Genomic DNA, 13,024 nt, shown 5'->3' on the forward strand with positions numbered 1-13,024 from the left:
TACAGCCACTATGGAGAACAGTGTGGAAATTCCTTAAAAAACTGGAAATAGAACTGCCATATGACCCAGCAATCCCACTCCTGGGCATACACATCGAGGAAACCAGATCTGAAAGAGACACGTGCACCCCAATGTTCATCACAGCACTGTTTAAAATAGCCAGGACATGGAAGCAACCTAGATGCCCATCAGCAGACGAATGGATAAGGAAGCTGTGGTACATATACACAATGGAGTATTACTCAGCCATTAAAAAGAATTCATTTGAATCAGTTCTAATGAGATGGATGAAACTGGAGCCCATTATACAGAGTGAAGTAAGCCAGAAAGATAAAGACCAATACAGTATACTAACACATATATATGGAATTTAAAAAGATGGTAACGATAACCCTATAGGCAAAACAGAAAAAGAGACACAGATGTACAGAACAGACTTTTAGACTCTGTGGGAGAAGGCGAGGGTGGGATGTTCTGACAGAACAGCATTGAAACAAGCATACTATCAAGGGTGAAACAGATCACCAGCCCAGGCTGGATGCATGAGATAAGTGCTCAGGGCTGGTGCACTGGGAAGACCCAGAGGGATGGGATGGAGAGGAAGGTGGGAGGGGGGATTGGGATGGGGAACACATGTAAATCCATGACTGATTCATGTCAACGTATGGCAAAAACCACTACAATATTGTAAAGTGATTAGCCTCCAACTAATTAAAATAAATGGGAAAAAAAATACAAAAAAAAAAAAAAGTGTACATAGGTAGATCCCTCCTCCCCTGAGGGACAGGACTTTTTGGCTCTACATTTCATAGCCCAGTCTTCCCCAGACATCAGAAATAATATTCAAAAAAGCCAACTGCGGGTCCTCAGACCCCTAAGACTGATTTGCTCTAATTTGGTTTTCAATAATAGGGATATGGCTAAAGAGGCTGCATACACCCAGAGAGATAAACAAAGGGCCCAGATGATGACAATGGCTGTGTCCACTCTGAGACCACCAAGGAAAGGCCAGGTTTTCTAGGCCAGTTTGGCCATGGTAGACCATAAGGCCCATAGGTACCCAGACAAAATCAGTGTGCTCCGTGTGGACAGAAGGGACACATTAGAGTAACACTGTGATGGATGAACCCTCTGCAAACAGCCAAGGTATTCAAAGAGGCAATGCCCCAGGCACCAGAGAGTTGGGGGTGGGGTCTGCCTTCTTTGATGATTTCACAATCAAAAGACTGACAGGGTCCAAGGCCAAAAATGGCTCTGCCCAGAGACGGCATCTACAGAACTAATGCGGAGCCTTGGGCAGTCACTGAAATGTCAGGCCACTTGATAAAATTTCTCACAGACTAACGTAACCTTCTTGGTCTTAACCCAAAGGATCGGAAACCTTAACAACTGTGAGAAATATGTAATGGGAGGGTCAGGCAAGAGACAGGTGCACATTTTCCTGCGACCCTTTCTGTACAACATCAATGGCTGGTTATTTCTACATTCCTTTCTGTTTGTGCCTGACTGTCCTATTTCTTTAATAGAAGGTACTTTTTAAATAAATTAGGGGCCACACTCTGTCCCTTGAGGGACAAGGAAACCACTCTCGTCATCAAAAGATATTAACAAAAAATAGAAAAGAATAAATTGAATCTATAAATGAGATAAAAGACTCACTATACCCTAAAATATAAAACATTAAGATTCCAGGTCTAAGCAGAAAGAGATTGAGGCCTTCAGTGACTCTCTTTTAGATTTGGAAACTGAGGAAAACGGTCTGGATCTTCAAAATCATGGCTATAATCTTTCTTAATGACTTTTCCAAAGCTCATTGTTGCATTTCTTTCAATTCATACCTTTTTGTAGATTCATTCTCCAATGCTTAATATCTAAGAAGGCTAAAAGGATGATGCTAACCACAGTGACGCTGACTGGCAGTTCTCCGAACAGAGAAGGGACAGTCAGCCAGGTGCTTCACTCCTTTCCCAGGCAGGCTGATGTTTCATCTCAGCCCGAAGTAGCTAATGATCAGTTACTGCCCTTTACTCTTTTTGAAGCATAAAAGGGTAAACACTGGGAGAGAGGAATGATACAGACAGAGTAAAGGGACAAAGTAGGTGATTAAATAGTTAATCCCGCTAGGGGATTGTAAGTAGAAAAAATATGGGAGACCCTGTAAGTTTGCTTAATCACAAAACCATGCAGGAGAAGCATGTGACATACGCCCAAGACAATAGAACAACGGTGGCGTGAGACCCACATCCTGCCCAGTGAGCTCAGAAAGTTAATGACCCCTAAGACATGCCCTCTGCCCGCATAAAAAGCAATAATTTGTGGACCTAGCTTGATTACGTAGGGACAAGAAAACTACCCTGCTCAACCTGGAGGAAGAGCTGATGATGGAAGCATGATGTCTACTCAAGAAAGACAAATAAGTTCTTCTCCCTCTCCCCACTTTTCCTGTTTTTAAAAAAAAAAATTTTTTTTTTAAATTTATTTTTGGCTCTGCTGGTTCTCTGTTGCTGTGTGGGCTTTCTCTAGTTGCGGGGAGTGGGAGCCACTCTTTAGTTGTGCTGTGTGAGCTTCTCATTGTAGGGGCTTGTCTTGTTGGAACATGGGCTCTCGGGCACATGGGTGTCAGCAGTTGAGACTCCTGGGCTCTAGAGCTCAAAAGTAGTGGCACGCAGGCTTAGCTGCACCAGAGCATGTGGGATCTGCCCAGGTCAGGGACCAGATCCACGTCTCCTGCACTGGCAGGCAGATTCCTCACCACCGAGCCACCCCCTCCTTTTCCTTTGATTATAAAACTATATAGTCCAGGAAGTGCTCAGAGTGTACCATTTCTCGCCTGCTCACAAGCGTCCTATTCTAAAAAATCACTTCTTATCTACCTCTTCACTGCTCACTAAATTGTCTTCTCTGCTGAGACATAAAGAACTGTGGTACCGGAGCTCTCTGGAGCCCCAAAAGATGACACAAACGGTTTCATAAGCAGTCACACACACTTGATAGGAATGTAAGGCAAGACCAGTTCTGGTGGGTTATTAGGGAAACATATCTTTGACCTACCAAATCCACATTTAGAAATTTATCCAAAGGGAATATTCAGCAAAGTGTGCACAGATGCTCATAGGAGAGCTGCTGACAATAAAATCTAGAAGATGCCTTAAGAATGAAATTAATAGCTATCTTACTTGGCACTTAGTACCAGTAGATACCATGCTGAACCTGAATAGATTGGAGGAGTCTCACATCCTCCTAAAGACCCCTGATGAGAAGATGAGACCAGGTGCTCAAAGCTTAAGCATCAAATAAAGGTGTAGGGGGATGTGTGTGACTGTGAGGGATCCTTACATGTCTTGGTATTTTCTGAACGTTTTGCAATACTGTTCTCAATAAGAAATATATATTAATAAAGCTATATTTTAAAAAAAAACTTGAATACTCTGGAAAGGGAATTTATTTTGATGGTGCGTCTTCATGAAGTTGTTTTAAAGCCCATTTATTTAAAACAGAACATAATCAGACCATGAAGCTTCACTGACCATTAAACATCACAAGGATACACAGATCTGAAAGACAACATGAATTGCCCTGATTTAGTAGGCCAGATTATTTACTACGCACACCTGTCTGTGTTACTCTCAAGCACAAACATGGAAGGAAAAACAGACTGTCCCCCAGACATTCTCATTTTTGTATGACTGACATCTGTAGAGTTCTTTTTAGGCTAAAATGACACGGTTGGAAACCTCAGCTGAATAGCACTTGGCCACACCCACAACATATGATCCTTTTTTCCCCCACTAGATTTAATGTGAATTCCACACATGACATTTTTGGATCCTTACAGCTGCCCAGGAGATACCCAATTTTCCCCAAGAGTCTCCCTTTTGAACTCCTGCACTCTTTTTAAATTTTTTAAATTTTGGCAACCTGCACAATTCCTTCCAAACTCACACATTTTGTATTTCTGGGTATGTCTTTTTTTTTAAATTGAAATACAGTTGACTACAATATTATGTTAGTTTCAGGTGTACGACATACTGGTTTGACATTTGCATACTTTATGAAATGATCACCGTGGCAAGTCTAGTAGCCATCTGTTGCCATGCAAAGTTATTACGGTATTACTGAATATATTCCTTATGCTTCATAGTCAATCCCCATGGCTTATTTATTATATGAAAATTTGTAACCTTAATCCCCTTCACCTATTTCCTGTCCCCTGCAAAATGCCCACACTCTTCCAGCTCTGGCACAAAGCAACAAACTAAATCTTAAAAGAAACTATTCTACAAAAGCAACTAAAACATTTCCACAGACATAAGCATTGTCTGGAGTCTCACAGATCTATGGCAAGTGTCACACCTAACTAAAAGTTCATGTGCCCTGTGAGAAGCTGGCGTATAGCTGTCTACTACCCAGAAAATAAAATTTTGGTAATCCTGGGTCTGGCGAGACTACCAAAGTCCCTTCTCAGACTCTAAAATAAACCCCAAACTCACAGGGCCCAGGACCTGGATTTAAACAAGACATCAGTCCACAAGGCCCTGAGGGAAAGAAACTCACACAGTCTCTGCTTGAGATTGGAGGACAAGTGCAAAAGCTTTCAAAGCATTAACCAATATTTTTTTTTAATTGGAGAATAATTGCTTTACAATATTTTGTTCATCATCCAATACTTTGACTACCTGATGCAAAGAACTGACTTATCAGAAAAGACCCTGATGCTGGGAAAGACTGAAGGCAGGAAGAGAAGGGGACGACAGAGGATGAGATGGTTGGATGGCATCACCGACTCAACGGACATGAGTCTGAGCAAACTCCGGGAGCTGGTGATGGACAGGGAGGCCTGGCATGCTGCAGTCCACAGGGGTCACAGAGTCGGACACGACTGAGTGACTAAACTGAACTGAATTGACTGTTCATTTCTGCCATACATCAACATGAATCAGTCATAGGTGTACATATGTACCCTCCCTCTTGAACATCCCTCCCGCCTCCTCCCCATCCCACCCCTCTAGGTTGTCACAGAGTCCTGGGTTTGAGCTCCCTGTATTATAGAGCAAATTCCCACAGTCTATTTTACATATGGTAATATATATGTTTCAATGTTCCTTTTCCAATTAGGCCCTTCCTCTCCTTCCCCTACTGTGTCCACAAGTCTGTTTTCTATGTCTGTGTCTCCACTGCTGCCCTGCAAACAGGTTCATCAGTACCCTCTTTCTAGATTCCATACATATGCATTGAAAAGAAAGTGAAAGTGAAGTCGCTCAGCTGGGTCCGACTCTTTGCAACCCCATGGACTGTAGCCTACCAGGCTCCTCTGTCCATGGGATTTTCCAGGCAAGAATACTGGAGTGGGTTGCCATTTCCTTCTCCAGGAGACCTTCCTGACCCAGGGATTGAACCCGGGTCTCCCGCATTGTAGGCAGACGCTTTACCATCTGAGCCACCAGGGAAGTCATTAATATATGATATTTTTCTCTTTCTGACTTCAGTCTCTATAATAGCCTCTAGGTTCATCTACCTCATTAGCACTGACACAAGTGCATTCCTTTTTATGGCTGAGAAATATTTCTCTGTATATATGTACCACAGCTTTTTTATCCATTCATCTGTCGATGGACATCTAGGTTGCTTCTATGCCCTAGTTATTGTAAATAGCACTGCAATGAACACTGGGGTACATGCATCTTTTTCAATTATGGTTTATTCAGGGTGTATGCCCAGTAGTAGGATTGTTGGGTCATAGAGTAGTTTTATTCCTAGTTTTTTAAGGAATCTCCACAGTGGCTGTTTCAATTTACATTCCCATTAACACCTCAAGAGGGTTCCCTTTTTTCCACACATTCTCCAGCATTTATTGCTTGTAGATTTTTTGATGATGGCCATTCTGACTGGCATGAGGTGATATCTCATTGTAGTTTTGATTTCCATTTCTCTAATAATGAGCGATGTTGAGCATCTTTTCATGTGTTTATTAGCCATCTGTATGTCTTCTTTGGAGAAATGTCTGTTTAGCCCTGCTGCTCACTTTTGACTAGGTTGTTTGTTTTTCTTGTATTGAGCTGTAAGAGATGCTTGTATATTTTGGAAGTTAATCCTTTGTCAGTTGATTCATTTGCTATTATTTTCTCCCATTCTAAAAAGTTGTCCTTTCTCTTTATTTATAGTTTCCCTGGAGAAGGAAATGGCAACCCACTCCAGTATTCTTACCTGGAGAATCCCATGGACAGAGAAGCCTGGCAGGCTACAGTCCATAGGGTCGAAAAGAGTTGGACACCACTGAATGACTTAGCATAGTCCACAGTTTTGCTGTGCAAGAGCTTTTAATTTTAACTTTAAAATTTAAGTTTAATTAGGTCCCACTTCTTTATTACCAATTGCTTTTTAAAAGGACAAATTGTGTAGTGCCCAGAACGCCATATGGTCATTTTTTTCTTTTCTAAAATAAAATCAGTGAAAAGATGAGTCAACTAATAGGACTGCTGTGATAAGAAACAGAATTCCTTGAAGCATTTTTCACGATTCTGGGATTCATCCCTACACACCCTGCCTGTGCTGGAAAGCTTGGAGACAGACACCACCTTCTACCTCATCACTACTTTCTTCTCCTACATGGAAGTTTGAGACGATTCAGTAAAACTCAGAGTGATGGATCTGGGGCGAAGAGGAAGAGGAAAGCATTCCAGACTTGGGGAGGCCTCTCCTGGCCCCAGCTTGGGGGCAAGCCATCTCTGGGTACCTCCATCAAAGCATCTCTCTCACTTCCCACCCAGATCCTCCACTGAATCACAGGGGCTCTAACAGCTGGGCCTCTGACATCACCAGCATCTGTTCAGTGACTGACAGAGGTGGGCCTACAATATCACTGCTTGCCACAGACACACCTGGCTAAGGGGAGGCCAGGTACTGTTTCCACTTTAAAGAGGTGAATTGTGCAATGTGTGAATATCTCAATAAAGTTGGTACTTAAAAGAAAAAAAAAGATGGAAGGGAGGGAAAGAGGGAGGGAGAGAAAGGGGGAGGGGAGAGTGGGGGGATAGAGAGAAAAAAAAGAGAAGGCAGACATCCAGGGATCAGGGGGTGGGGGATGCATAAACTCTAGTTATTCAAGTGTTTAAGGGCAGTGAACCAGTATCCTTGGTTTACTCTGAAAGGTATAAAAACTAAGATGTACTAATGTACGGAGAGAGGGATGCATAGAGGCACAAATACATGATAATGTGACTACAGCAAAATGTTAACAGGAGAATCTAGGTAGTGAGTATACAGGGATTCACTGTAACATTCTTTCAAATTTTCTACTATTTCCAAAATAAAACGTTGAGGGTCAAAAACTTTTGGCTATTCTTCCAAAAACATGGCCTCAACTGACTATAAAATCTGAGGCAAAAAAAAGATACTAAAACAGGATGCAATTTTAAAAACTCAAAGCCTGTCTACCACAGATCCTCTTTGCCTTGGATTCCTGGAGCCAACCAACCTGGGTTCCCAACCCCTTCCCCAGGCGTGGGAGTCTCAGGGACCAGATGTTAGTGAGCATGGGGAAGTTTAGCATGGGCTGTCTGGGTGGTCTGCCGAAGGGGCTCAAGGCCACCCTGAAGAAATCAAGCGACACTTGGCCCATCAAGCCTTACTCAGCACTTGCAAGGGATTCACAATTTCCACATTTCTCTTTTAAACAGCGAATTCACTGCCCATTACTTTGAGATTTACCTTGAGAGCGACTGAGAAATCAACGTCCTTGGTCTCCTTCAGGCCAAGTGGAATCAGGGGAATCGTAAATGCTTCCCTAGAAGGAACAGAACAAGCTACATGAACATCCGCATCTCGGCCACTTTGCACACCCCCAGCTTGCCCCCCACCAGAATCCAGCTCAGGTCCCCACCCCTCTCCTCCCGCCAAGCTAGTACACATCAGTTCATTTTCCATAAAGACCACTTGGGGACTTCCCTGGTGCTACAGAGGGTAAGAATCCATCTGCCAATGCAGGAGACATGGGTTCGATCCCTGGTCTGAGAAGTTTCCAGATGTCTAGAGCCCACGTCCTGCAACAAGGGAAGCCACCACAATGAGGAATAGCTCCGCTCAATGCAACGGGAGAAAGCCTGTGTGCAGCAACAAAGACCACGTGCAACCAAAAATAAATAAAATTATTTTTTTTAAAAAAAGACCACTCAGGTCATATCCTCGTCTTTGCTGCAAAAGGAGTCCCTGTCCCCTTCTAGATGACCAAGCCTAACACACGAGGTCTCTACCACCTGTAAATCTACCTGTAAATCTACCAGCTGATAAATCTACCTGATTTATCCCTCCAGTCACATTGCATCTTTGAATAACTGTCCTGAGGACCTAGTGCACACCAGGGTCTGTGCCTTGCGTGCTCACTGCTCTGTGGTCTGGGGTACTGCCGCCATTTCCAGCCAGCCCCCACCCTTCTCCTCCTCCTCCCTTCACTGCAGTGGGTCCCACCTCTCATGCAGCCCTTCAACCCTGGGCTCTCACGTGCCTCCTCCCATGGGGCGTATCCCTCTAGGTGTCCCACCCTCAGGGGAAGGCCTTGAGGGCGGGGTCCCCATCTGACACCTAAATGCACCTGGCTCCCAGCCCTGGGTCAGGCCCTGGCCGGCTATTTCCCCACTACCTCCTCTGCCCCAACCAACCACCTGGTTACCCCAAAGGTCACCCTGGGCGGTCTCAGGGGCAGGGCCAGTGGGAAGTGAACTAGGCTCAGCTGTGTTTTGCCAACAGGGATTTCGCTCCCTGACCTGTAACAGGAGACCTCCTGGGGCCCTCAGCCCAGCCGGGGAGGAGGCCAGGAATGCAGGCGGGGTGAGTGGACAAAGGGCTGTAAGCTGAAGCTGCCTCTGTGGGGGACAGAAAACAACAGGACTGTGTTGAAAGCAGGCAAGTCCCAATGGGGTGCATAGCCTTCCCAAGGCCTGCCAGGAAAGCTGGATCCTGCTAGACGGAGATGAGGACAGGCTGGGCTGCTCTCTGCTGGCTTCACCCCGATGGGGCTGGCGGCGAGGTCTGCTCTTCCTGTGACCGTGCAAGAGCAGCCAGCATCCCCAGGCTCCTGGCCAGGACTCCCCACCCTCCATCTTGCGCTAATATAACATTTTCCCATAACCTTGGGGCTCCCTGTGTTGTCTCATCTGCATGAGATTATGTCTTCCCTGTCTACCTCACAGATGTGTGTGAAGATCAACTGTGCCAAGAAAAAAATAATGTGCTTTGAAAACAGGAAGAGGGCGGATGGAAATGCAAGATGTCATTATATACCTGCATATCTCTCTCCCCTCTTCCCCACTCCCGGGGACTAACTTTCCCACTCCCAGAGGCCAATCGGCCACTTTACAGCTGTAATGCAGTCACACAGGGGCCTTGACTGCGTGTCTTTGGGGAATATGCATGAACAGCCCTGTGCTTCACGTACAGAGAGGTGGAATAAGAAACATACTACTTCTATCACCAATGCTTGGCCCTGACTCATCTCATAGATGGAGAAGGGAATGGCAACCCACTCCAGTATTCTTGCCTGGAAAATCCCATGGACAGAGGAGCCTGGGGTTGCAAAGAGTCAGACACGACTGAGTATACAGCATGAGCTGGGGGAAGCGGTTTGCTGGCTGTACTGATCAGGTGTCAGAACTATGCTGGGAGCTCACAGGTCAGTGAGCCAGGACACACAGCCTGGCTCATGGATGGCCACTAAGGAAGCAAAGGTTCCACCCGTGGCTCAGAAAAACTCCTTGGGAACAGTACAGAGGACTGTGCAGGAGACGATCAGGAAAAGCACCTTTCAAAGGTGATGGAAGGTTCCCCAACATTTTCATTCTGTTCATCCAGAGAATTATTTTCTGACTGAGTTTTCCTTGGGGCTCCCTTACCTTTTGAAAAGTCCTACTTCCACAGACAGAAAAGTACATAAATTGTTCTTTAGCAGTTCTCAAGGTTATTTCTTCTTAAAGATGGACTTTCGGGGACCTCCCTGGCAGTCTAGGGGTAGGGACTTCACCTTCCAATGCAGGGGGTGTGAGTTCTATCCCCAGTTGGGGACCTAAGATCCCACATGCCTCGAAGTCAAAAAGCAGAACATAATCACCAGAAGCAATACTCTAACAAATTCAATAAAGGCTTTTAAAATGGTCCATACAGAAAAAAAAAAAAAAGAAAGATGGACTTTTCCTTCCAAGGTAGCTCACCTTGGGGAGGGAAAATTTCTAAGCTCTTCTGAAGGTCACACCTCAACATTTGGCCTCCCACAAAGACTCTCTAAGGGATGCTTCTGAATCAGAACATTTCTTTCTCAAATATTCAATGGGAGACATTTCCAACGTGTCTCAGTTACATTATCCCCTCAGGGAACTTGCAAAAGTCTCATGATCTTTGCTGGAAAAGGCAGCTTATTACATGCTTCTCTACTCTTATCAACAGAATAACCCAGAGTCAGATCGTGTGCGTGGTGCTGAGGTGGAGAGGGAAGAAGACAGGGCTTCCTGGCCCCACCTGGCAGGCTGACTCTCAGAGTTGACCACAGCTACCCTTCCAGGGCCTCTTTATGGCAGAGGCATCACCCAGGCTACGTGAGGGGTGCCATCTCCCTGCCTGAAACCAGCCACAAGGCTCTCCAGTAAAACTGTGTCCCAAGTGGCCCCAGGACAAATAAATACCTTCTTCTCCAACTGGTCAGGTATTTCCAACAAACCCTACAGGTTCTCTTTAACGCCTGCACCTTGCTCAACCCCAAACCAGATCAAAGCGGGGTTGGCTACATCCTGGGGCCTATCTGTGAACCATCCCTGCTGCAGACCTTTCCCAAGGCTCAGAAAGTATCTGACAGAAGCACTGCCCCTACTTACTCTGTGTTCTGATAGACTCCCACCGAGATGTTGAGCCCCTCCAGCTCTTCCTTGAGCATCTGCAGGTCTGAATTCAAGAAGCTCAGCTCCAGGCGTACCTGCTCTCGTACCTTTTGGTTCGTGGCCGCTCTGTTAAAAGAGAAAGGGGGAGAGAAGCAACTTCAGCCAAGCATCCCCCAGTGGCCGATGGAGCAGACACCCCACCCCAGTCCCTGTAGGGAAGCTCTGGGGGCCTGCCTGCAGATGGAGGTGCCAGCTGTGATCAGACAAGGTATCTCAGGGAGGCTAGGAACCTGCTCCATTTTGAGCCACATCTGTCCATACATGGACCTAGGATTTAACCAATGACATGGGGCTGCTTAACTTGAATTCTGTAAGGATTAGCCTTGAGAAGAGAAAAAGAAGTTGCTTCTAGTCACCTGTAAGGGACCATAAATTATCTCCTTAAAAGGGAAAAGATGAGAAAAGAGACGGGGTGGGTAATATTCCCCAGCCCAGCCTATGAGGCTGATATCACCCTGATTCAAAACCAGGGGAAACCACCATAAGAAAACTAATCAGTTATCTTTCATGTATGTATATGTAAAAATCCTCCACAAAATATAAGCAACCTGAACCTAGCAACATATACAGAGGACCAAGTGGGATTTATCCCAGGAATGCAAGGTTGGCTTAATATCTGGAAATCAATTAATGTAACATACTATAGCAACAGAATAAGGGACACAAAAAAAGAAAAACTGTCATCTCAATAGATGCAAGAAAAAAAAGCATGTGATAAAATCCAACACAGATTTACGGTAAAAATCCACAACAAGCTAGGAATAGAAGATAATTTACAAAGCTTGATAAATGACATCTACAAAAACCCACAGCTAACATCATATTTAATGACGAAAGATTGATGCTTTCCCCCTTATGATCAGGAGCAAGGCAAAGATGTCCATTTATGCTACTTCTTATCAATACCATACTAGAGATTCAAGCCAGTAGCAATAAGGTAAAGAAATGAAAGGCATCTAGACCGAAAGGAAGAAGTAAAACTCTACTCACAGCTGACATAATCTTGCATGTATAAAATCCCCAGGCACCCAAAAAATGAATACTAGAACTAATAAATTTAGCTAGGTCAAAATACAAACATCAATTTTATTTCTGTATACTAGCAACAAGAAATCTTAGAATGAAATTAAGAAAATAATTTCACTCATAATAGTATCAGAAAGAATAAAATACTTGGGAATAAAATTAAGAAAAGAAGCAGAAATCTTGCACACTGAAAACTTCAAAACACTACTGTGATATTAAATGGACAGATATTTCATGTTTATGGATTGGAAGACTCAATATTGTTAAGACGTCAGTTCTCTCCAACTGATCCATCAATTCAAATCAATTCCAGTTACAGACTTTCCTGGTGGTACAGTGGGTAAGAATTCACATGCCAATGCAGAGGACACGAGTTTGACTACTGGTTGGGGAAGATGCCACATGCCGTGGAGGAACTAAGTCTGAGCACAACTACAGAGCCCTCACTCTGTACAGCCTGTGAACCCCAACGACTGAGCCCACATGCTGAAGCCCCTGCGCCTACAGCCTGTGATCTGCAGCAAGAGAAGCCACCGCAATGAGAAGCCCGTGGACCGCAACCAAGGGTAGCCCCCGCTAATCACAACTTGAGAGAGTCCCAGAAACAAAGACCCAGTGCAGTCAAATAAATAAGCAAGATATACTTTAAAAAATGTGAAAACAGCAACTCCAATATAAACCATAGTAAGCTTTTTAGGAGAAACTACCAAACCGATTCTAAAATTTATATGGAAATGCAAAGGACCTAGAAGAGCCAAATAATTTTCAAAAAGAACAAAGTTGGAGGACTTATGCTATCTGATTTTAAACTTACTATAAAGCCTCAGTAATCAAGACAACGTGGTACTGGCATAAGGACAGGCAATGGAACAGAACAGAATCCAGAAGTAAATTTTTACGTTTATGGTAAATTGATTTTGACAAAGGTGACAAGAAAATTCAAGGAGCAAAAGTCCTTCTGACAAATGGTGCTGAAGCAATTGGACATTTCTAGGCATGTCAGTGTCCCCAAGACCACCCCTAGAGTCAGTGGGGGTGGGACGTGCAGGACTCAGGATATAGTCATGCTCACTGCTCTG

The 13,024-nt window shown here is 44.4% G+C and overlaps 1 protein-coding gene across 1 annotated transcript in view; it reads right to left on the minus strand.

Moving 5' to 3' along the window:
* The window catches only part of RHPN2 (rhophilin Rho GTPase binding protein 2), a 67,946-nt gene that overhangs the window by 27,835 nt on the left and 27,087 nt on the right, over positions 1-13,024 (minus strand). Inside the window, exons 3-4 of the mRNA XM_065925756.1 lie at positions 10,857-10,985; positions 7,708-7,783 (exon numbers count right to left, since the gene is read on the minus strand). Of these exons, the coding sequence (XP_065781828.1) occupies positions 7,708-7,783; positions 10,857-10,985 (205 nt within the window). The remainder of the gene's footprint in view (positions 1-7,707; positions 7,784-10,856; positions 10,986-13,024) is intronic.

Source organism: Muntiacus reevesi, chromosome 2 (assembly GCF_963930625.1).
Source record: "Muntiacus reevesi chromosome 2, mMunRee1.1, whole genome shotgun sequence".
In the NCBI taxonomy this organism is placed as follows: domain Eukaryota; kingdom Metazoa; phylum Chordata; class Mammalia; order Artiodactyla; family Cervidae; genus Muntiacus; species Muntiacus reevesi.